At 39.7% G+C, this 24601-nt stretch overlaps 1 protein-coding gene across 5 annotated transcripts in view; it reads right to left on the reverse strand.

The window, feature by feature from the left end:
* The window catches only part of DDX6 (DEAD-box helicase 6), a 33901-nt gene extending 12921 nt beyond the window's left edge, over window positions 1-20980 (reverse strand). For 2 of the 5 annotated variants that reach the window (XM_059182631.1, XM_059182668.1), the window contains exons 1-8: window positions 20652-20758; window positions 17579-18052; window positions 13694-13757; window positions 12484-12588; window positions 3618-3747; window positions 2549-2695; window positions 1581-1675; window positions 372-494 (exon numbers count right to left, since the gene is read on the reverse strand). In XM_059182631.1, the coding sequence (XP_059038614.1) occupies window positions 372-494; window positions 1581-1675; window positions 2549-2695; window positions 3618-3747; window positions 12484-12588; window positions 13694-13757; window positions 17579-17778 (864 nt within the window). In that variant the 5' untranslated portion in view covers window positions 17779-18052; window positions 20652-20758. Of the gene's footprint in view, window positions 1-371; window positions 495-1580; window positions 1676-2548; window positions 2696-3617; window positions 3748-12483; window positions 12589-13693; window positions 13758-17578; window positions 18053-20218; window positions 20581-20619; window positions 20759-20877 lie in introns of those variants that run through there. The other 3 variants (XM_059182639.1, XM_059182658.1, XM_059182647.1) reach the window with 3 other exon arrangements.
* Between the last annotated feature and the right edge of the window lie 3621 nt (window positions 20981-24601).

Consider the following 24601-nt stretch of genomic DNA (forward strand, 5'->3'; position numbering starts at 1 on the left):
GGCATGCAGTTTTCTTCAGAGTGTAAGTAATCCATGATGGTAAAAATGTTACCATATAATAGAAAATCTAACATTCAGATATGTAGCTAAATTCCTATTTTGTACTTTGTATACAGGATTACACTGTAATCAAAATTTATCCAGGATCAATGGCTGTATGTCAGCATGACACCAAATGCTAAGAGAATACAGAATTTAATCAAATTACTGTTTTAAAACTATTAATTTATGCAAAACTAACCTTAATTCAACAGTTGGCAGGAAAGCCAAAAACCTGAAATACTCAGCATAAACTGATAATGTTATTATGAATAAAGGTATACTCATGGGGAAGAGAACAGCACTGCTTCCTAGTACAGATTTATACTCACCATGAATTTCTGTACACTAAGAGGGAAAGTAGCGGAATATAATAATATCTGTCTGTTTTTAGGTAGCGTGAGAATAATATCCTCCATTATCTGCACAAAATCCTGTGACAGCAACTTATCTGCCTGCAGTACAAAGGAAAGACAATTTCAAAAACAATTAGTGTCCAAGGTCTTCAGTTAATAAGGCATTATGCCACAGGAGCATTCATGGAATATTCCTGGTTTTGAACAGGACACTCCCTACTCCAAAAGCGCCAAGACACATTTGCAGTGATTCAAAAGAGGGAAAAGCTATTAATACCATATTCTAGAAGAAAGAGAAAACTCTAGACAGATAAAATTCTTGTTCCCCTAACAAAATTTTAATGTGATTTTCATGAGAGGCAATATTTGGCTGAGAGTGCAATCTAGAGTCAAACTACCTGGTCTGAAATCTTGTCTCCTTCACACTTATTAGCTATGTTGACAAGTTATTTAACGACCCAATACTTAGGTTTCCACAGCTTTAAAATTAGCAGTACTAACTGCTTTATAGGGTACCTACCTTACAGGGTTGTTGTGAAAAGCAAATGATGAAACATGTATAGCACTTAGTGCTACACACAGTGACTAACAAACATTATCTCTTATTACTCAAAGATAAAAAAAACCGGTCTGAATTAGACTATGATTGACCTGATCTAGTTATCTAAAACATCCGAAGAGGAAAATTACTTTATCTCAAAATATTAACACCAGTACAGTGTATGTATAAAAACATGGCCAGATCCCCAAAATGTAGAGTACAGTAAGTTCTTAAAAGGCACTTACAACAAGTATACCAGAGACAAAAAAACCAAACAATACAAAGCAGGATATACTAAATGAGGGGTTACACACATTAGATGTTTTCTAAGATCACTGATTTTAGAAAAAGACTTAGAATGAATTTGCCTTTGAGATATTCAACAACTCCTTTCCTTGAAAAATAAAAACAAAACCTATAATCTGGCATCCCTAAGAAAAAGACACAAGGCTGAACTACTCCTACAAATGCCTACCATCTATTGCCTTTAATGGGCAAAACATGTTTTATAATAAGCGAATTAGTTTGAATTGACAAGAATCATGCACTTACTAGAGATTCACAAATACAAAGAGCTTTTGCTTTATTCACTGGCAGTTATAAACAAAGCACAGAACAGTACTTTACAAATGAAGAGACATTACCTCATCCAATACTATCATCTGGACATGATCAACTTTTGCTACTCCTTTCTTGATAAGATCCAGGATTCTTCCAGGGGTAGCTATCACTACGTGCACTACAAAAGATTAGAATATATATATATATATATATATATATATATATATATATATATATATACACTCACTCATTTTAGCTTGGGCAAAGAGGATACAGTAAAGGTTTATTATACATATTTTATCAGAAAATTGTAGGGGTAGGAATAATACAAACAGGCAGGGATGTGTTTTAAGATAAGAATTTTCATTTCATCTTAGGTTGGTAAGAGAATACTTCTTTGTTTCACTGCTACATGGGGCAGGCTAATAGATTGCCAAACCATCTGCTCCAAATAAGGGGGAATACTTGTCTTAAAAATTATCCCCAATGAATAACAAAGACATACCAGACATCTTACATACAGTTGTTTGCCTCTGAACTACAGTAATGGTCTTCAGAAGATTGTTAAAAGGATGAAATGAGATAACCATTTTAATTAAATGTGCAGTATGAAGCACATAGTAATTTACCAAATGATAATCATATATATATAAAATTTTAACTCAAACTTTATGTATTATTTTACATAAGGGGATTTCAAGCTTGTGAAATCCTCCATAAATATCATATCAATTTATACCCTCAAGCTGCAAGACAGCCTATTTCTTCTCAAACTTATTATTGGTTACTAATATTTTTTAGCTTTCCCAGCTGGATACAGTATCAAACTATTTTTATTTATATTAAAAAATTATCAGCAAGATTAACTATCCTTTCAATTACTATCAAATTTATCTTTTTTCTCCAATGAAATGGTCATTTCCTTTATTCATTTTTCTATGGCAGTGTTTCTGGTCCTTAGTTCTTAACGATTTTTAGTGAAGTTCAGGAAACACCCATGTCTGCAATTACACTTGAATAGCTAGGCTACAGTATATCAGTCATTCCCTACCTGTGTCATCAAGCCTCATTATGTCATCCCGTAAATTGGTTCCTCCTGTGGTTGCCATCACTTTGGCCCCTCCCATGTGCTTGCTGACCTGGATGCAAATTTGACTGACCTGTAGAGCAAGTTCTCTAGTGGGAACAATCACCATTGCTGGAAAAGACAAAAAAGAAACATATTTTAAGGGTGTATAATAAGCTACAAGAAATACTGGCACTTGCAATCTAGACACTCAGGACATTCTAAAAAGTTGAATCATAATAAGCCTAATTCTGAAAAGTGAAAAAAGTAAATCTCCTTTACCAAAAAAAAAAAAAAAAAAAAAAAAAAGAAAATTAAAAAAAAAGAGAGAGAGAACCTATTACAGTGTTCTAGCTTTGGACTTTTCCTGAGCAGCACAGCTTTATAAACCTGGTACTCCTTAGTTACAAACCTTTAAAGGGTTCTTTGCCTTGGCAACCATTACCTCAAAGTTTATTAATTTAATATTTCAGTAAGGGATTCACTAAACACCTGACTAAGAACTCCTGCTGCCCAGGTTCCATTTACATCATATGCATGTAGGTAAAAAGAAGACAGGAGAAATGATCATTACAGATCAAGATCAATTTATGAAAATTTCAAAAAAAGCTTTAGAGATCAAAATTTAAATGTTAGCTTACTCTGCATAAAACTATGGAAACTTGTTTCTTCCTACTTCCTAAGCTCTTAAAACCACAAGGCTTTATAGAAGAAAAAGTACATGAGCTCTTGTAGACCCAAGAAACAACTCAGTTCTACAGTTTGTAAGTAGCAAAGTCAGATAACTTTATGATTCTTGCTTTCTTATCTATAAGCCAATACCTATCTTGCCTATTTCACTGGAATACTATCAAAACTGTGTGCTATGTAAAACCCCTCTGAAAACTAACAATCTTTTTAGAAAAGCTGGGTATTTTATAAGACAACTGGGCCACAAGCCGTGAAAAGAAAAGGTAAATACTAACCACATATTATGTAAATTCAAAAAAAAGATGGTAATATCTTCCACATACCTGTAAAGTAAAACTGCCATTTTTAGTTTTAACAAACTAACCTTGTATATTGTCCTTCTTCAGGTCTAGCCGTTCAAGTAAGGGAATGAGGTAGGCACCGCTCTTGCCTGTTCCATTTTTTGCTCTAGCTAAGATATCCCTACCAGATAAAGCAATGGGAATGCTCTCCTCCTAAGAGACAAGAAAATGCAAATTACTTGTGAATAAAAACAGTACATAAGTAAATTATTCTCTAAAATATAATGGAAGTATACCTCTTTGATATGGCTTTCAAGCGTCCCACATTTGTGTAAGAATAGGTAGAGGCCAAGTAAATTACCAGTCAAGCTCACCATCATTATCAACCAATATTTATGAGAACTGCTTATAGTGTATTATTAAACTATATCGCAACGTCATAAAAACGATATGGATTTGCATGTGTTGAGAATGTGTAGGACTAAGGGAGTGGGCATCTACAACAAAGAAAACAAATGAAGAGGAACCCAGGGGGACACAAACAAGACTTGAATAAACAGAAAAAAAAAGTGAAGGACCTTTCACAATGTAAAACTGGGAGAAGAAAATGGCACAAACAATACGAAGGAAAGACCATACATTCTGAGAAAAGTAAACCAATTTAACCACAATGAAAAATCGCAGTTTTGACAACTCATCCTTGCAAAAAATAGGAATTGATTGGCAAAGTTTAATTTTTAAGTCCCATTTGATTTATACTATCATATAAGATTACAATGTCAGTGACTTATATTCAACTTCTCTGTCCTGAAATGTACTCAACTGGAGGCTCAATTCTATTCCAGTTATCTTAATCCATGGTCATATCAGAGAGTGACTTTTCATTTTCACATTTAGCTTACTTTGTCATATGTGTTTTGCAAGGATAACATTTCCTATTAGGACAAGTTACCTAAACAACAGCAAAGGATTCCCCCAAATTACTGAAAATTGAATACACATATACATATATACATAGAATAGATATAAAGAGGGAAGAATAAGAACATTTCGATTTCTGAAACTAAAATTTTTAATTTTAATTTATAAAACCAGAAAAGTTAGGAAAGAGATTTATAATCACTGTAACAATCAGTTCCGTGTCTAAGCTAATGACCAAAAGAACTATCTCTAACAGTTTAAAATCATTATTATAGGAACATCTAATAATCATCCTACTTAGAATGCATCAAAGGAAAATAAATTAATAAATTAAAGAATGGATCAAAGGGGTCAGATGGGTTCCCTATGACCAGAAAAAGAAAACACAGCTCCCAGAACTGTAAATATGGTCCAGTAACAACATGGTTACCCTCTGTTCCTATCACCAGCATTAAACAGTTTGCTTATTATAATAAAGCAGGTCAAAGAAAAAAATCCTTGGCTTTGACCCTTTGGTCTTAATCTCTTCATTCCTACTTTGAGTCAACTCTGTTAATCTACAGTTGCTCTGGGGGCTTATTACCCCCTTGGGTTCACTTTCTTCTGTGTTTTTTAAGATCTTATTTTTATTTATTTGAGAGAGAGCGAAAGGAGAAGGTCAGAGGGAGAAGCAGACTCCCCATGGAGCTGGGAGCCCAATGTGGGACTCCATCCTGGGACTTCGGGATCATGACCTGTGGCAAAGGCAATCGCTTAACCAACTGAGCCACCCAGGTGCCCCTTTTCCATGTTTTTTTTTTTTTTAAAGATTTTATTTATTTGACAGAGAGAGATCACAAGTATGCAGAGAGAGAGTGCGGGGCTCGATCCCAGGACCCCGAGATCATGACCTGAGCCGAAGGCAGCGGCTTAACCCACCGAGCCACCCAGGCGCCCTTTTCCATGGTTTTTAAATAGGCTACTAAGCACACTACTCAGTTCTGTAACAGAATAAAAGTCTAGGTGGTCTCCAAGGGCCTCCAAATGACTTAAGTCAGGTTCTTTAAAATAAACTTTTGAATGAAGTGAGGCAGGTGAGAATTAGCTTAAGGGTATCCTAATTTCCCATTTTGGGTTCACCTTCTAACTCAGATTAAGGCCACTAAATTCTATTCCCTTGCACTCTCTGATAGGGTTTATGCTCTACAGAAACTGTTTAAAGATAGGCTTTTTCTTTTTTTTTTTTTTTTAAACAAAGTAAGCAAGCTAGTCTCCAAGTTAAGATACACTGATAGTTTGTCCGATATAGTGACCATTATGATCAGCAGTAGCAGTCATTGAATTCAACACATCCACACTGTATCTTACTACTATCCGCCAGAAAAATCAGGTAATACAATGAAAGAGAATTCAAGTCAGGCTCAGACAACTGTGAAACCCAAGAGGAAATCATGGGAGCTACCAGGGAGAAAACAGAGGAGGAGAAAGCAAAAACCTTTAAAAACTGTCTGCTGGGCACCCAGATACTTTTATTTACATCCTTTCAAGTTAGGTATTTTTGTTTTATAATAAAAACATTCCCACACAAAAACATGTTATGTGAATGTTCACAGCAGTATTCAAAATGGCTAGCAGTGGAAACAACCCTATCAACTGATTGATAAACCACAGGTGGTACAGCCATACAATGGAATTATTATTCCGCAATACAAAGGAAAGAAGTACTAATACATGCTAGAACATGGATGAACCCTAAAAAATGCTAAGTCAAAGAAATCACTCACAAAAAACAATGTATGTCTCCATTTATATGAAATGTCCAGAACAGGCAAATTCATGGAGATGAATGGTTGGTTAGGGCTAGGGGAAAATGAGAGGTGACTGCTAAAATACTTTCTTTTTAGGGTGATTAAAGTGTTCTAAAATTAATCTGCACAACTGTGAATACACTAAAAACCACTGGATTGTATACTTTAAATGTATAAATTGTGTGATTTGCATCTTAGTCAAGTTACCAAAACCATGACAACCCCAAAAGGTCTGATTCTGCCACCTTACCTCTCCAAGGCTATGTTCCACCATTAAGGTGGAAATGACCCACTAAGTTATCTGTTGTTTCGGTTACCCTAGTATCCACCTTCCCTAGCACCCCAAATTTCTTTTGAGGAATTACATGTCCCCACCCCACCCGGTGGGGTGTCTAGGTAACCTCTCCAGCTAAACAGGAGACATCAACTGAACCCAGGCCAGCTCCATGCTCTCTTCTAAGAATTTAAATTGTTATAGGAGATCCTCTAACAATTTTAAATTGTTATAGTAGATACTGTAACAATTTCCAAGCCCTTCAGAACTGCCTCAGTCCTTGGTCAATTCCAAGTGTGACTTTTCTCACTCTAGTGAACTCCTGTGATATTCTTTCAATAAATTCCCCTTTGCTAAAGTCAGCCCAAGATGGTTTGCTGCCTACAACTAAAGCAGAGTATACCTTCCAATTTCCTAGTACTGAGAGGCATTTGACAGAAGTGTGGTACCGAAAAAAGCTGAAAATTGCCCTATTAGCTGCTTTTAGGTAGTGGTTTCTGAACCTTCCTGGGTCAGCTGACCTTAAGAATCTTAATTTTAGCGGGAAAAATAGTATGAGTATGGTAGAGGAGGTAGCAATGGTTATCACAGGTATCTACTGCTGCCCAGAAAAAAGAATTTGGAAGATAATAATTTCAAAAACATCTCTAACTTAAGGAACACACCCCAGTTTTACCACAGTAACTAATGAGTAAATGCATTTAGATTTTTTTTCTTGCAAATTCTGAAAAACAATTCCTATAATTCTAAGAAATCCACATTAGCAAGAGAAATCATTTACAAAGGATTAAGAATGCTGTAATTCCTAACTATCAACAATAAGCTATTAATTCTTAATTAAAACTTATTACACCTGGTTGACAAAATAATTTCTCAAAATAGTTGAGATCCTTGACCTAATAAGAAATTTTTTTGCCAACAGTAAGGAACTCCCATGTTTCCCTCAATAGTGGACTAACTGCCATTTCATCATTATCTTACCAAAAAAGTCTTCAAAAGGTCTGCCTAGGGTCTGGAAGCAGTCAGAGTTACCATTTTCAATCATCTCAAAGTTAATACAGCTGACCCCTGAATGTGGGGGTTAGGGGTACTGACATTCCACACAATTAAGAATCCACATGCAACTTTTGACTCCTCTAAAACTTAACTAATAGCCTACTGCTGACTGGAAGCCTCACTGATTAACGTAAATAGTCACACATTTTGTATGTTAGGTATAAATAAAGTTAGAGAAAAAAATATTAAGAAAATCGTAAGGAAGACACATTTACAGTACCATAAAAAATCTGTGTATAAGTGGAACCACGCAATTCAAACCCTTATTGTTCAAAGGTCAACTCTGTAAGGTTTCATAATGTTAAGCAGAATAAAACAGTAGGTTCTTACACCTTCCAAAGAAGTCTGTGCTCCTATAAAGCTATGCTTTACAGTGGCAGATTTATGCTAGCTATGGGGCACAGCATTCAGAACTAGAACTAGAGTCACAGATGGCTACACCAAAGAAAGATGTGTGGGGGCAAGCTGTAGTACGTCTGGTTCCAGCCTATCAGTGTAAAATATTCTTTATGGAGAATATAATTAAGTGCTTCATTGTCCAATAATCTTATAATCAATAAAATTTCACCTCAAAGAAAATTCAAATACAGAGGACACCCACCATCTGATCAAGAAGGCTTCTTCAATATTTGGGGGGAAAAAATGCCTGTGTAAAACTGTAAACTAAGTACTATGGAAAAGAACACCTTAAAAACAACCGGAAGGCAAGGAGAGACCGCATATAAGAAGAGAATAAATAGAGGGCAGCCAGTCATGAGGTTAGATTTCACTACAGGGGTTCTAAAATCCTAACATTTATGGTTTATTACACTGAATAGTTCTAAGGAACATCTTGTGTTTTCCATAGATTTTTTGGCAAAATAATAGTGAGAAAAAGACAATGTGAATGGTGGTCTTAGATATCTAAAATAATACTTTGTGGGCGCCTGGGTGGCTCAGTGGGTTAAGCCGCTGCCTTCGGCTCAGGTCATGATCTCAGGATCCTGGGATCGAGTCCCGCATCGGGAATCTCTGCTCAGCAGGGAGCCTGTTTCTCTCTCTCTCTCTGCCTGTCTCTCTGTCTACTGTGAACTCTCTCCGTCAAATAAATAAATAAAATCTTTATTTTTTTTTTTTTTTTTAAAGATTATTTATTTTTTTTAAAGATTTTATTTATTTATTTGACAGAGAGAAATTACAAGTACACTGAGAGTCAGACAGAGAGAGAGAGAGAAGGAAGCAGGCTCCCCGCCGAGCAGAGAGCCCGACGCGGGACTCGATCCCAGGACCCTGAGATCATGACCTGAGCCGAAGGCAGCGGCTCAACCCACTGAGCCACCCAGGCGCCCATAAATAAAATCTTTAAAAACAATAAAATAAAATAATACTTTGTACTTGTACACTGCTTTGCTATTTCACAACATTGTTTTAGTTACATTTAATCCTCACAAAAACCATGTGAGGGAGATTATTATTTCTACTTCACCAAAAAAGCTAAATGTGAGATTGGTTAAGTGACTGGAAAGATAACTGCCCATATATTATACTAATACTAAAAGTGCAAATAACAAAGCCAATTTTAAATTTTAATACAAAGGTGGAAAACAGGAGTCAGCAAAGGTCCATTAAGAATGAAGTCAGCTTGGGGCGCCTGGGTGGCTCAGCAGGTTAAAGCCTCTGCTTTCAGCTCCGGTCATGATCCCAGGGTTCTGGGATCGAGCCCCGCACCGGGCTCTCTGCTCAGCGGGCTCTCTGCCTGCTTCCTCCTCGCTCTCTCTCTGCCTACTTGTGATCTCTGTCTGTCAAATAAATAAATAAAACCTTAAAAAAAAAAAAAAAAAAAAAAAAAAAAAAAAAAAAAAGAATGAAGTCAGCTGGATGACACAGTTGATTTTGTGTCTGACTTGGGTCGTGATCTTGGTGTCGTGGAATCGAGCCCCACATGGGGCTCTGTGCTCAGTGCAGAGTCTGCTTGGGTTTCTCTTTCTCCCACTGTCCCCTACCCCATAAATAAAATCTTTAAAAAAAGAATGAATTAAGTTTGCTATGAATGAACCAATCCTTTTTTTAAGGAAGGCAGGGGCATTTATTCCTTCCTGCCTCCCTATCTCCTTTTTTGATAAAACTACTGTATGGAATAGGAACCTAAAACAATTACAGAGCATTTATCATCTACAAGGCACTATACAAAGCATACTAAAATGTACTACCTCATTTAATCTTCACAACTCCTCTATGATAAATAATATCCTAACAACTTTACAGGCCAGGAAACTAAGGCTTAGAGAGATAACTCAAAATAATCAACTTATAAAGGACTGGAGTTGGGACTGGACCTGGGCAGTCTGCCCAGACTAGTTCTTCAATAGTTCTATAGACAAAGTTAACCTGCAGACATGTCAACCATGATTTCAAAGCATTCTAACCACCACTGAACATCTGAAGGCCGATTTCCTGCCATCTACTTCGCTAAGTACTAGAGATACAAAATTGAATGATCTAGTCCCTACAGTAGAAGACTCTCATAAAACTTTTCACCCCTGTAAATAAAATGGATTAACATGAACTACATAACAAAAAAATAAATTTCCAAAATATTTTTAATATTTGCACTCAAACTGCCTATCTGGTGATGTATATAATCTTGACACTTTCTCAGCCATAATAAACTTTAGTTTGTCCACAAAGGCACACAAAGATAAAAACCCCTAAACAACCATTATCCCAGTTATTCTCTGCTTGGAATATGGATCACCTCTAGGTTATTCTGTCTTCCTCTAATGGCCACATATATACGCAATTTCAACGAGAAAGGGGCTCATCATATCACACTGAAATTATCTGTATGATTAGCTATTTTAACCCCATGACTGTGAGGGCAGAAATCCTGTCTTGTTCATAAAAACATCTGCAGTCTAGGTCACTCGGTACAGGTTTGCTCAATGAAAAAGTACTCAACGATGTCATCGGGTCTGTCCTTATTACAGCTTGGGTTTAACAGTTTTAACATGCATGTTTATGTCTACATGTACGTGCCCACACACACACAGGTATTTCCTTGTTCTAGTCACTGAAAGGGCCAAGGAGCAAAGAATGTACTCAGATTTAAGTCTCTAATACTACTACCCCACTAAGCAGGGCTCCTTGGAGAAATGGCTGATTCCAAGGCTGGGACAAGACAGGTACAGACAGGCTCAGCATCATGATATGCCAAAAAAGAAGTACTCAAGAAAAATAAAGGGGTAAGGGAGGTGAGGAGTGAACAGGCAGAGCACAGAGGATTTTTAGGGCAGTAAAACTACTCTGCCTGATATCAATGATGAGTACATGTCATCACACGTTTGTTCAAACCCACAGAATGTACAACACCAAGAGTGGACCCTAATATATATTACGAACTTTGGATAATGTTAACTGAGGTTCCTCTAGTTGTAAAAGATGCATCATTCTTGCGAAGGATGTTAATAGAGGTTATGCATGAGTGGGGACCCAGTTTAAGGGAAATCTCTATTTTCTGCTCAACTGCTGTGAACTTAATATTGCTCTAAAAAAAACCAGTCTATCAGGAAAAAAACAAGTGTGCATACATTATAAATACACAGGGACCAGCTTCATGGAGCTCACAATGGCCAAAAAAGAGACAATTTGGCCACAAAAATACCACTTGGCGGGGGGGGGGGGGGGGGGTTGTTTTGAGTCCACACTGATAATATACAAATACATGAAGAGATAGGGAAGGCTCTTTTTTTTTTTTTTTTTTTAAGAGATTTTGTTTGTTTGAGAGAGAGCACAAAAGGGGAGGATTAGTGGGAGAAGGGAGCCCGATGTGGGACTCTATCCCAGGAATCCAGGATCATGACCTGAGCCGAAGGCAGTTGCTTAACCAAATAAGTTACCTAGGTACCCCAGGGAAGGCTCTTCTTTACAAGGCCAAATGTGGAAGGAGTGCTAGCTAGCACTGGTTAACTCATCATAATCTATCAGAGTAAAGATCAAATCATCAACAATGGATGCGAAGACTAGGAAGAAATTTTGGTGCAAGAGTAAGATATCAGCATGGTCTTAAAGTTCCCACAGACTACTCATTAGTTTCAAGGGAAGGATGGGGAAAGCAATTAATTATACAGTAGGAAGATCAGACACCACCTTGAGACAATAATGAAAATTAAATTCATCAATGAAAACTATATGGACACTGTGAATACCTTCAAATGTGGTAGCCTGAAAGGCCATAACATAACTTCTGCAGTAGTTTGACTAAGAATGAGTAACTTGAGGCTAATCACGTGGAGACAGAGCACAAACCCAAAATGAGGAATATTCTATTAGGAAAAAAGGGCTGTATTTTTTAATGTCAATGTCATAAAAGATCAAAAAAAGACTAGGGAAATGCTCACAACTAAAAGAGGTTAGAGATATAACTAACTAATGCAATACCTGATCTTAGGAGGTATTCTGTACAGAAAAGAAAAAAAAATGCTATAAGGGACATTCTGGGGTCATTTAAAAATTAGAATACAAATAACAGATAAGATAGTAATACTGTATTAATGTTAAATTGACCAAATTTAACACTGTACTATGTTTACACTTGTACTATGGTTACACAAGAAAATATCCCCAGGGGCACCTTGCTGGCTCAGTTGGTACAGCATGTAACTCTTGCTCCCAGGGTCTTGAGTTCAAGCTCCATGTTGGGCATAGAGCTTACTAAAAAAAGAAAAAAATCCCATTTCTTAAGAAATGCACACTGAAATGTTTAAAGGTAAAGGCCATGATTTTCAGACTTTTCTTTAAAAGGTTCAGAAAAAGTGTGTAGGTGCACATGTATACACGAGAAAAATACTAATTTTACCATTCACACAGATCAAAAAGTATGGAATGCTTGACTTAAAACATTACATCACAAGTGGATGAAACGGGAGAACGTACCTGAATAGGAGATGGCTTTTCCCAGCCCATTTCAAAAATTCCCATCAATAACTCCCGTTTCAAACAGTAATCTTCAAACTCATTTCCTTTTGTGGAGGTCACATCCTAGTCAAATAAACAAAACAACAAAATGAAGTGCAACTGTGTTCCTTTGGCGGTTACTAAAGAAAGTTTGTTTGAGAGACTTATTCTTCCTCTACCCCATTTAAAATATAAACATACGCAAATGAGTTGTCTTGATCTATATTTCAAGTATTCCTAAGGAATAACCACTCTTTAACACACACAGGCCACTTAAAAATTGTTGGGGAAAGGCCACCCTGTGGTCATATTCTTCTGAGGACTGGTTGAGTACTATTATTTCTATGTAAGTATCACGCTTTCAATTACAAATAGCAAGAGGTGAAGTCAAACTCTGCTCCACCACTCACTGTCTGCAAATATCCTATTCTAAATAAAGATTTCTCAAACTTAGCATTATTGACACTGGGCCAGAAAATTCTCTTTCATAAGGCGCCATCCTGCAGCATCCTCGGAAGTGGAGTTCAACAAGCTGTGATAACTGGGGCGCCTGGGTAGTTCCAGTGGGTAAAGCCTCTGCCTTCGGCTCAGGTCATGACCTCAGGGTCCTGGGCTCCAGCCCTGCATGGGGCTCTCTGCTCAGCAGGGAGCCTGCTCCCCGCTACCCTCGCCTACTTGTGATCTCTCTGTCAAATAAATAAATAAATAAATAAAATCTTTATTAAAAAAACCAAACAAGCCGTTGATAATCAAATGTCTCTAGCTACTGCTAAATCACCACTAAGGGACAAAAATCACCCCCAGTTGGGAACACTGGGCTAAGAGAATGAATCTCTCAACTTTCTTGTCCTCATCCACAAAATAAGGATAATACCTAACCTGAATCTTACTGTACTTCTAGGGGCATAAGAGAATTTTGAGAAAATGTCTTGCAAACCATGAAAATACTCCATAAATTAGATAAGATATACAGATGTATAAATACAGTATTGAATATACAGATACACATTATTATATTAATGTAATTCCTCCAAAAGGCGAAAATTTTTGGCAATTCATGATATATGATCCATACAATTTCAACCACTTCAAACTAAGTGTAAACACACAGTGCCTATTGTTATAATTAGCAACTTCACTTTTAGAGTTTCCACACCATTTTTCCACTTGAATTTTACAATCAACTTACCGAAGTTTTGATTCTTAGATCCTTTGGAGGGAGTTTTAAAGTCTTTTTCCAGTCATCACCAGGTCTATGGAGAATATAATAAAATTGAGGCATGAGAATTCATAGTATCGCTATTCTAATAATACAAAGATGATTCACCATAATTAATTATAATTAAGTTCTAAAAAGCACAGTAAGTTTAATATACTGCCATTTACTTTGAAATATAGTTAACAGAAATAAACAGCATTAGGAAAACTGCTCTTCTTACAAAAGAACAATCTAGAGAGGATAAAAAAAAAATCAAGAATAGAAGGGAATAAGGCATCCATCCTTTTAAAAGAAGCAGTGTAATATGTAGTACAACTGTTGTCCAATCTTGGTAACCACCGTGTTTTATTTGATATAAGTAGTGTGTTTTAATTTAAATTAGTTGCCAACATTTAAAAATTAGGAGATTTCATAGAACGTCCAGATTCAGGCTTTTCTTAAAAAAAAAAAAAAAAAAGGAAGCTTTAGCAACACCAGTTCCAAACCAAACTTCTGCATGTCAACAGTTTGACAGAGGTCAGTAACTGGCGGCTTAAATCAAGCAGCAGACTCCTTCAGATAAAGCAAGTACCTTTTCATGTAGCACAGTCTCCTGTAAAGCATCTGAGTTTCTAACTTTTGGTGACTAATTAAAACCAAGGGCTCCAAAGTTTCAGACTTGAGGCCAAGCTCTGACTCTACTAACTCAGTATTTTTGTGACTTTGCAGCAGTTATTTTTCTAAGCCTCCAATTTTCTCATATATAAAGGGGGTTGAGAATTATATCAAGTAATTTACATAAAACACTCAGCATAGTTCCTGGCAAAATAAGAACTCAGGGGGTGCCTGAGTGGCTCAGTTGGTCAAGCATCTGGCTTGGCCTTAGGTCATGGTCAGATTGAGACCTGTATCTGGCTCTATGCCCCCCAACAAATATAATCTTAACCAAAAAACCCCCTCAGTATTAGCTGTTAATGACTATCTCTCAATCTTTTTTTTTTTTTTTGAAACTGAGAATGCTTGAAACCAAGAAAACAAGAGTAAAATTCTCTTTTTGGTCAAGTAAAAACCTCAAGTAATACTGAAGCACCTAATGGGGGAAAAAATGGTCAATAAAGCAGATAATGCTTTCAAATGTGTCATCTTTAAATAAGTTTTTACGATTTCATTATAGCAACGCTTACATAATCAGAGCCTCCAAAACCTCTCGAGAGTCTTGATTTAGAAAGATGAGGACTTATTTTACTTAAAGGTAGGTCCCACATAATTTAAAGTACTCTAACACAGTTAACTATTTGCTCCCAATTTCAAGGGTACCAAAGCCTTTCAACTCTGCCTATAATTAACACACCAAAGTCTCTGAGCAAAAATGTCAGCTTTACATCCTAGTATGCCAGCCTGCCATTGTCAAATTCAATATAAAGTGAATAAAAATGCAGAAATACAATGGAAAATCTTATCACAAGGAATTTATAATCTTAGGAGGACCCAAACTATTTAAAAGGAGTAAGTGACAGAGACTAAGTATTAGAATGAATTCTGAAGACAGTGATGGATCTAGAGCATTCTAGATCCCAGAGATGACAAACAGATTTAAATAAACAAATAAATATTATTTATTTATGACAAACAGATTGAAAGAACCCACAGAATGAAAAAGAACCCATTGAGACAAACCATAAGAGACTCTTATCTTAAGACAGGGTGGCTGGGTTATGGATGGTGGGGAGGGTATGTGCTGTGGTGAGTGCTGTGAATTGTTTAAGGCTGATGATTTACAGACCTGTACCCCTGAAGCAAATAATACATTATATGTTAGTTAAAAACAAAACAAAAAAAACAACAACAATAAAAACCACCATTAATCCCAGGCAGACCAAAAATAAAATGCAAAATCTGTTGTCTGAAATCAGAATTTAAGTAGAAAATAATGAAATAACACAGCTTTATGTTTAAATAGCCTAAGTCTTTTTCATATATTGAAAAGACAAACTACAATTTAGAGAATATTCTTGATTTCTATACTAATTAAAGCTTAAAAATAGAAAATGCAATAACAATATTAATACTAATTCTTCCAATGACCAAACCAATTCCAATGGAAATTAACTCTTAGAAGTCATTAGCAAACCACATTCAAGTAACCATCTATATGATACTCTGGTAGCTTGTAAGTGCTACTTCTCTTTAGAAGTGCTTTTTAGGCATGGAAAGGACCTAGGTTGTAATATAACACACATTAGTTCAGTGACCCAGTTTCAACATCATACGAAGATTTCAAGAGAACAGATCCATCTCTATGGCTAGATATTAAAAGTCAAATGTGAAATGGGGTCAAGAGTCTTTTTTTTTTTTTTTTAAGATTTTATTTATTTATTTGACAGAGATTACCAAGTAGGTGGAGAAGCAGGCGGGGCGGGAAGCAGGCTCCTGGATGAGCAGAGAGCCTGATTCGGGGCTCGATTCCAGGACCCTGGGATCATGACCAGAGCTGAAGGCAGAGGCTTTAACCCACTGAGCCACCCAGGTGCCCCTGGTCAAGTCTTCAATGCTAATTTTCTATTAACTGAATCTTAGAGTGATAGTTAACAGTAGTAACTTAAAGTGTACACTTAGGGGCGCCTGGGTGGCTCAGTAGGTTGGGCCTCTGCCTTCAGCTGGGGTCATGATTCCAGGGTCCTTGGATGAGCCTTGTGTCACCCCGTATTGGGCTCTGCTCAGCGGGGAGCCTGCTTCCCCCCCTCTCTCTGCCTGCCTACTTGCGATTTCTGTCAAATAAATAAAATCTTTAAGAAAAAATAAAGTGGGGCGCCTGGGTGGCTCAGTGGGTTGAGCCGCTGCCTTCGGCTCAGGTCATGATCTCGCGTCCTGGGATCGAGTCCCACATGGGGCTCTCTGCTCAGCAGGGAGCCTGCTTCCTCCTCTCTCTCTCTCTGCCTGCCTCTCCAATTACTTGTGATTTCTCTATGTCAAATAAATAAAATAAAATCTTTAAAAAAAAAAAAAAAGTGTACACTTAGATGACGGACAGCACATTTAAAAGAAAAAATATTCTGTAGTAAGATGAGGCAACAAAGTTTTTAGAGTCAACAAAGGGGCCTGGAACTATTCAGTTGCATGAATTTCCAAGAGTTCAAAATCTTGAAAACCCTAGGAATATATAATGGCTTGTAATCTTGTGTATAAAAGGAGAAAGCTTATTTTTTTTCAAGTAAAAAACCAAAGTTCCATAACCTTAAAAAAAAAAAAGTTATGGATAAATTTTCTGTCAGTGAGTATGTCTGGGACAGTCTTTAAACTTAAAACTTGAGGGGCGCCTGGGTGGCTCAGTGGGTTAAGCCTCAGCCTTCGGCTCAGGAGATGATCTCGGGGTCCTGGGATGGAGTCCCACATCAGGCTCCCTTCCCCCCCCCTCTGCCTGCCTCTCTGCCTACTTATGATCTCTCTCTGTCAAATAAATAAATAAAATCTTTAATTAAAATAAGTTAAAAAAAAAAAAACCCTTAAACTTGAAACTGGCTTTAGCTGCTATTTGAATTAGGGTAAGGTACAGTAAAACACTAGGGAAAAAGCCATACTGGCAAAAAACAGGATGAATCTGAGCTCATTATGAATGCCAGAAATGTTTCAAACAGTAATGTAATGTATACAAAATGAATATATTACCATCTGTTATCTATATTTTGTTAATGAACTTGAATTATGACAAAAATACATTATTCAATTGCAAATACCCAACCGCCATAAAACAGTCATCTGTCTTTTCCTTGCAAACAAAATGGTTAAAATAAGGCTTAAAGTAGTCAACAACAAAGTAGCAAAAAGACATCCCCTTGGTCTCCTCTAAGTCTGTTTATTATTCATTCTAACACTTACTTAATAGTGGTGGTCATACTCTGTGCTTGCTGCTGAGTGCCATTATTGATTGTGTTGGTATTTTTCAGCTGGTTCATCTGTTGCTGTGTCTGTGTGCCCCCTCCTCCGGGGCCACCACTGGGCTTCACAGGGCCCCTCAGCTGACCATTTTGACTGGACAGACCCATTATAACAGGGTTCTCTGTTCTGGCCGTGCTCATGCTGTATTAATTGTAAAGATGTCTCTTTCAAACTTCAAAACTTTTGAAAGTCAGTAGAGAAACTGTAATAACAGTTTATTAGGCTCTCCAAAATGAAGAGATAAATATAAGTCTTGCTCAATATATGAGTCCTTTATTGCAATGCAGGCAAGCACCTGTAAGTCTCTGAACGGTAAGCAGCAGTAACTTGCTCTCATGCACCGAATCAACTTTTTATTTTTTAAAAAGCCCTCTAACAAGGTTGAGTTATAGATCTGAATTCACTCACTTCAATCTGAAACAAAGAGAAAGTTTAATTAGCAAACATAGGAAAGTTACAAAAAACTTTCCCTTTTTAAAAGAACCCCTTTAGAGGAAATCATTCTATTAAATAAGAATACAGATGTACTTAGACCAAAACACTAGTCAGGCTAGGAAGAGACACAAAAGATGGACTGCCTCAAAAAACAAAAAACAAAAAATCAAAACAACAAAAAAAAAAAACCACCCAAAAAACCCACCAAGCCAACTGAGACCAATCTCAAACATTTAAAATTGTCAGTTCAAAGTAACCCAGAGAAGATTAGGTAGAAAGATATTGTGATTAAATTAGCATTAGCTGTCAAATGGCAATCTCTTCCTTCAGTTTCCTTCCTGATGAATAAAAGTCAATGATTCATTATACTTAATTGTGTTACAACTGAATGAAGTATCACACTATTTTATTAATGTAAATCTACGTATCTTCTAACAAGGCAAGACAATTCATTTTTTTCCCCCCTATTTCTGACAGCAACTGCAAACTCTTGAAATTAAGTGCACTATGACTATGCTTTCAGGAAAAAAATAACTTGTGCCTTTATGAATTTTAACCATAGAGGTTCAACTTCACAAAAATGAATTATTTTTTCTCTTAAATTTTGCCCCTTAAAACAGTAACTGAAGAAGTCAAGAGATAAAGACATGTCTACATATCAAAATCCTTCACTTGAGAAACAGCCAAAAAAAATCTTTAGCTACCTTAATAAAATCTGAATACTAAAAAACTACTAGCTACATACATTTCAATAACACGTTTCAAAAAGTGTATCCTAACATATGTTGTTATTAAAAATATCTACAAAAACACACAAAGGAAACTGCCTGTGTTAAAAAAAAAAAAAAATCTGTGAAAGACTAAAACACACTAGTAACTTTAACCAAACTTTCCAAGAAACCCAGAGTACTAACAAACAGTTGTTTTAAAAAAGAACTGGCTAAAGTCCGCCATTTTTAATTAGTCCCCAAATCGAATTATTTTGAAATGTAGTAAAGAAAAACAATTTACAAAGGCCAGAAAATAAGGACTACTATTCCTGTTGGGTTTGTTCTTTTTAAACTCCTTTATAAATTTTTACCAAAAAAAAAGCGCGTATTAATTATTGATTTTTTCTTTTTTTTGGCCAAATACCAAGAATTCCAAAGTAATACATCTTTTCTAAAAGACAACTGGTTATGTCTTTTTTAAAAAATGAAAATAAAGTTGCTCAGAAGCAAATCCTGGTTATCATACACACAAAGCTGTACATTTCTAAGTCTCTTAGAATCTGATGCCTTAAGCAGACCGTGGTTACCAGCCACCTAATTTCAGTTCAAGGTGGTAAATGGGTTTCCTGTATCGACAGATTTATATTATGATCAACAATACCACGGAGTTTACACAAGACTTGTTCGCCAAGCACTAAGAGGATGAAGAGGGCAACCTCTAAAGATTGATTAAAAGATATCATTATTGTCCCTGAGCTCTTAACATAAGACCATTTATCTCCCTGGATCCAAAATGTGACTATTACTCCCTTCTTACTTGAACCGAAACCTGCACTGCAGCTTTCTGTCTCAGAGAAGGAAATATTCCTCCTACCCCTTCCCAATTTAGACTTGCAAGTTACATTCTACATTTTCAAAAATACGAACGAAACGTAGACTAGTTGGGAGGAGCCTCTCGCGGAGTTAATTACAGCACTTCCCAGATTGTAGTTAGCAACTGACAGTTTCACACCCAAAACACTATCGTCATCTCAGACAAGAGCTTTTGTTTGCAAATGCAGCGCAGTTTCTCTAAGCTCGGTCTGCAAGTTGGAGGGACTGAAGGGAAAAGGGGACTGTGGTAGAGAAAAGGGAGTGAGCGATGAGGGAAAGAAACAAGCCAAAGATTTGAGCCCCTTAATTGTGGGGCAATAATTTCTTGCTCCCCAAAACGCCGCCCCAAACCAACACTTCTAGCCAGCCCTCTGTGACCATAAACACAAAAGGGCTGGGGCCCTATAATCGCAGCTGCGCCACAAGAGCAGGGAACCAACTCCGCGGGTAGGAAACAATAGGGACTCCCCCAGTAAGGCCCCAAAGAGAAACCCTTAAGTGAGAAAGCCCCTCCTTTTCCCTCACGACTCGGGGGCTCCATAAGCACCCTCCTGTTACCGACCTACGAGGCCTTATTCCAAGCAAGCAGCAGCGGGTCCTCTTCCGAAATCAGCCCTCCGACACTGCATATCCCTGCCGCCCCCTATAGGGCCGCCTCGTACCCTATAACCTCCACCATCCCCCTAAGTCCTTGCCGCCTCTGTGCTCCCACATCCCTTCGTCTTCCACAAAGCTCCTCTGAGTACTTCACCCGCTCCTTCTCTGGACCCCGCCGCGCACGACATTCCCATATTCGACTCTTCTCAGGCGCCCCCACCCCACAGGGCTGCCGCCAGCCGTCCGCCTTCCTCCGCGGGGCCCGGGCAGGCCCCAGGCCTCCGCCTCAGAGCGCCCTCTCCCCCGCCGGCCGAGGGGCTTCCCGCGGCCCCGGCCGCACCGCTGACCTCGACCTCACCACCTCACCCCACTCCCCGAGGCTCCGGCCCGAGTCCTACCACCGAGGCCACTCCCGCTCGGCACCCTCGGTCCTTTATTGTTGACTCGAAGCTCCCAAAATGGCGGCGGCTCCTTCCTCCTCGGAAACCTCCGCCCGCCCCCACCCGGCCCCTCGCCTCTGCCTCCTCCTCCCGCCCCCGCCCCCGCCCCCGCCCCGCCCCGGGGGCTGCTCCGCAGGGCTGCCCGTGCCCGCGCCCGCCGGCTCTCCCGGCCGCCCAGCCCTACCTCCGCCGCTGCCCGCTCTCATGGCGCCGCCGGAGTCGCCGCCCGGGCTGAGCTAACTCGGTTGCTCTGCCCCTCCCCCGCTCGCCCGCCGCCCCTCCCCCTCACCTCCCCCTCCCCCTGCCCGTCCGCATGGCGGCGGCCGCGGCTCCTCCTCCACGCAAAATGGCGAGAGCTCAGCTGCCGCTGCTGCCGCCGCGCTTGTCGCGGCGTCACGGCCTCCCCGGTTTCGCGACGGGAGGAATGCGGGCCGGGGAGCCTCCCTGAGGAGAAGATGGATGGCCGTGCTCTCACACCGACTGGGGACCCCAGAGACTGAGACTCGAAGGGGAAGTCGGGTTCCTTTCTGAATGGGAAGGAGAGCTAGCTTTTTCATAGCTGAGGAGAAATGAGTGGGGAATGATGGCCGGAAAGAGTGTGCCCTGCCTTCGCTCCCCGCCAGGTGGAAAGCAGGGATTGTGACCAGAGGATGAGCTGCTGTTCCCGAGCAAGGACGCGTTCCGAGAACGAGACGTCCGAGTCGCAGCTCGGGGACGGGAGAGCTGACCTAAAGTCCCCCGCGGGCGGCGGAGGCTGCTGCAGGACCGGGGGCAGGGGGGCAGCCGAGCCCCTCCGGACGCGCTTCCGTTCAGGAACGCGCGGAACTAGTGGCCCAGAGGCGTCGGCGCGCGCCCGGGAGTGGGGGCCGGAAGGGGGGCGACGGCACGGGCGGGGGCCCGGGGCTGCGACCTTCTCGGCCCGAGAGGGCCAGCCTCCTGGATAGGAAGGGAAAGCCGCTGAGGAGTCACTTCTCCTGGAAATAGGAACCAGAAGGCGGCCGAGGGCGATTCGTTCTCCCGCCTGCCTGGCCCTCACTAGAAAGCTACTTATGTGTATCTGTATCTGTTCCTTAAGTACTTGTCATGTCCTAATGTCTTCACGTAACAGAAATATCGGGAGCACTGTTTGGTTCCAAGCTAAACGAAAAAACTGAAGGTAGGAAGCTGACCGGGCCGAGGGAAAAGAAAAACCTGGGTCTCACGCAGCTGAGAGACAGACTGGATAGGACAATGGCCAGACCGTGTGTGAGAACACACCTCCGACCCCAGTCCCTGCAGCAAGCAGGCCCCGGGTAACCCGGGATCGGCCCACAAGGAGCAGTACTCTGGTCTTTGACTACGCTTCCCCAATTTTTGCCCCTGCTTCCAACTCGGGGCCAATCAGAGAAAGCCAAATATGTTCCCAAAACCAATCACATCACACGCCCCGCTTCTAGTTCGCCTGCCTCCTGCTTCCTCATGCCAACGACCTCCAATCAGAGCGCGCCTCGAGACTTCGCTGTTTTCACTGCCTGCCTCTGAGTCTCCACCAAACTAAATGAAGGTGGCCGCCTCCCAGGCTTAGCAAGCTCTGAATAAATCGCCTGTTCTCCTCTGGTCGTCTTTATTTCCTCACAGCCAATGCAAAGATGGTTGAGAAGTGTGAACAGCCTGTTCTTGAGGTTATGAAGAAGGTTCCCCTTACAATTTTTTAAATTCTAAATTTGTAGTATGTCATCTCCCAGATATTTTTTGTTTGTTTGTTTTTTAAGATTTTATTTATTGGAGAGAGAGTGAGTGAGAGAGGGAACACAAGCAGGGGAAGTGGGAGAGGGAGAAGCAGGATTCCTGCTGAGCAGGGAGCCCGATGAAGGGCTTGATCCTGGCAATCAGGGTTCATGCCCTGAGCCGAAGGCAGATCTTAAGGACTGAGCCACCCAGGTGCCCCCTCCCAATTTTTTTTTATACCACCATTCATGTGAGGGAATAACCCTGCACCTTGTGCCCATTCTAGAGAGAGGATGGCTAAGTTGTTAATAAAAAGTTAAAGCGTGAGGCCTGTCTTTCCAAGTAGCAGGAGGGTAGAAAGTAAATGGGAGGGAGAGGAGCCTAAGGATTTTAAATGGGCCACTGCCTGGTGGTGCATTTCTTTGCCTAGGCCACTCAAAAAAACGAGACTAGGCAGAGGAAAGGATTGCGTTCCCAAGTAAGTGAATGCCTTCAAAAGGGGCCTGGCTGAGGTCATGACCAAAAACAAGACTGAGGAGGAAATATGAAATAGACGACCCCGTTCTCACCTAGAAATCTGCCAGGGTTAAAACCTTTAATGATCCTGCATGTTTTTGCAAAACACTTAGATATCCTTAAAACCTAGCCCTTTGCAGTTTTGTGGTGAGAAGCACAGATGGTGCAGAATTAAACTATGAATCATGGGGTCTTTCTTCCGGGTTCAATTTCAGTGGTTGGTAGGTCCAATCCCAGTATCTCAATACAAGTTTTTTTCTTCTTAGTTCAAACAGATTAATGAGAATCATAGAAAATGGGACACTTTAAGAATACAGATGAAGGGGGCGCCTGGGTGGCTCCATGGGTTAAGCCGCTGCCTTTGGCTCAGGTCATGATCTCAGGGTCCTGGGATTGAGTCCCGCATAGGGCTCTCTGCTCAGCAGGGAGCCTGCTTCCTTCTCTCTCTCTCTCTGCCTGCCTCTCAGTGTACTTGTAATTTCTCTCTGTCAAATAAATAAATAAATAAAATCTTAAAAAAAAAAAAAAAAAGAATACAGATGGAGGGGCGCCTGGGTGGCTCAGTTATTAAGTGTCTGCCTTTGGCTCAGGTCATGATTCCAGGGTCCTGGGATCGGGCCCCGCATCGGGCTCCCTGCTCAGCGGGAAGCCTGCTTCTCCCTCTCCCACTCCCCCTGCTTCTGTTCCCTCTCTCGCTGTGTCTCTCTCTGTCAAAAAAATAAATAAAATTTTAAAAAATTAAAAAAAAAAGAATACAGATGAATCATTTGCTAATGTACACAGTATCTTTGTATTTATGAGTTATATTTAAAAATATCACGCAAAGGCTCAGACTCTTGAGTTTGACTTAGGTCATGATCTCAGGGTTGTGAGATGGAGCCTTGCGCTGGGCTCTGTGCTGGGTGTGGAGCCTGCTTAGGATTCTCCCTCTCCCTCTCCCTCTGCCCAATCTTTTATCCCCCACTTTCCCCCCACCCCCACTTGCTCCATACCCCTCTCTAAAAAAAAAAAAAAATCACAATTCTGATCCTCTGGTTTTTTAGTTAATATTGGATATAATAGTTTGGGTGATGTGCGGTAACTATGGCTTTTGGAGGGCGTGTTGTCCCCAGTGAGGTCACCTATTAATTGTAATAAAGTGATTCCCAAGATATATTGGTCATTTCTACTTTGTTTTTAGTCACTGGCTTTTCCCTGGTACCCTACTTATTGGGTTTTGAACTATAAAGCTGTTAGCTAAAGTGTTAGGTCTGCCTTGTTGGCTGGCTCCTAGAGAACTGGTCTGCAGGAAAGATATTTTTTAAAAGAGTCATATATAGAATTGAGGTTTTCAGCTTGTTTAAAATACAACAGAATTCTTTTTTTTTTTTTTTTTTAAAGTCATGTGCTGCAACTAGAAAATGCTACTTGGAATTTGATCACAATAATGGGTCCCTCCAGCAAATATTATTTGCCAGTCTCATGTCCTGTCCTCATTTACTTGCCTAAAAATAACTAGAAGGGGGGAAAAAATCAGAGGTTAATTTATACTTGATTTCATTTAAACTTCAACTTAAAATATTTAGAATCTAGAATTCCAAGTAATTTCAACCTGGAATATATACATCTGTGATACTATCTTAAAAACCCCAAATGTTTTCAACATGCTAAAATGGATTTCACACTTTTAGCTTTCTATGAGTTTT

This window comes from Mustela lutreola, chromosome 1 (assembly GCF_030435805.1).
Source record: "Mustela lutreola isolate mMusLut2 chromosome 1, mMusLut2.pri, whole genome shotgun sequence".
Classification (NCBI taxonomy): domain Eukaryota; kingdom Metazoa; phylum Chordata; class Mammalia; order Carnivora; family Mustelidae; genus Mustela; species Mustela lutreola.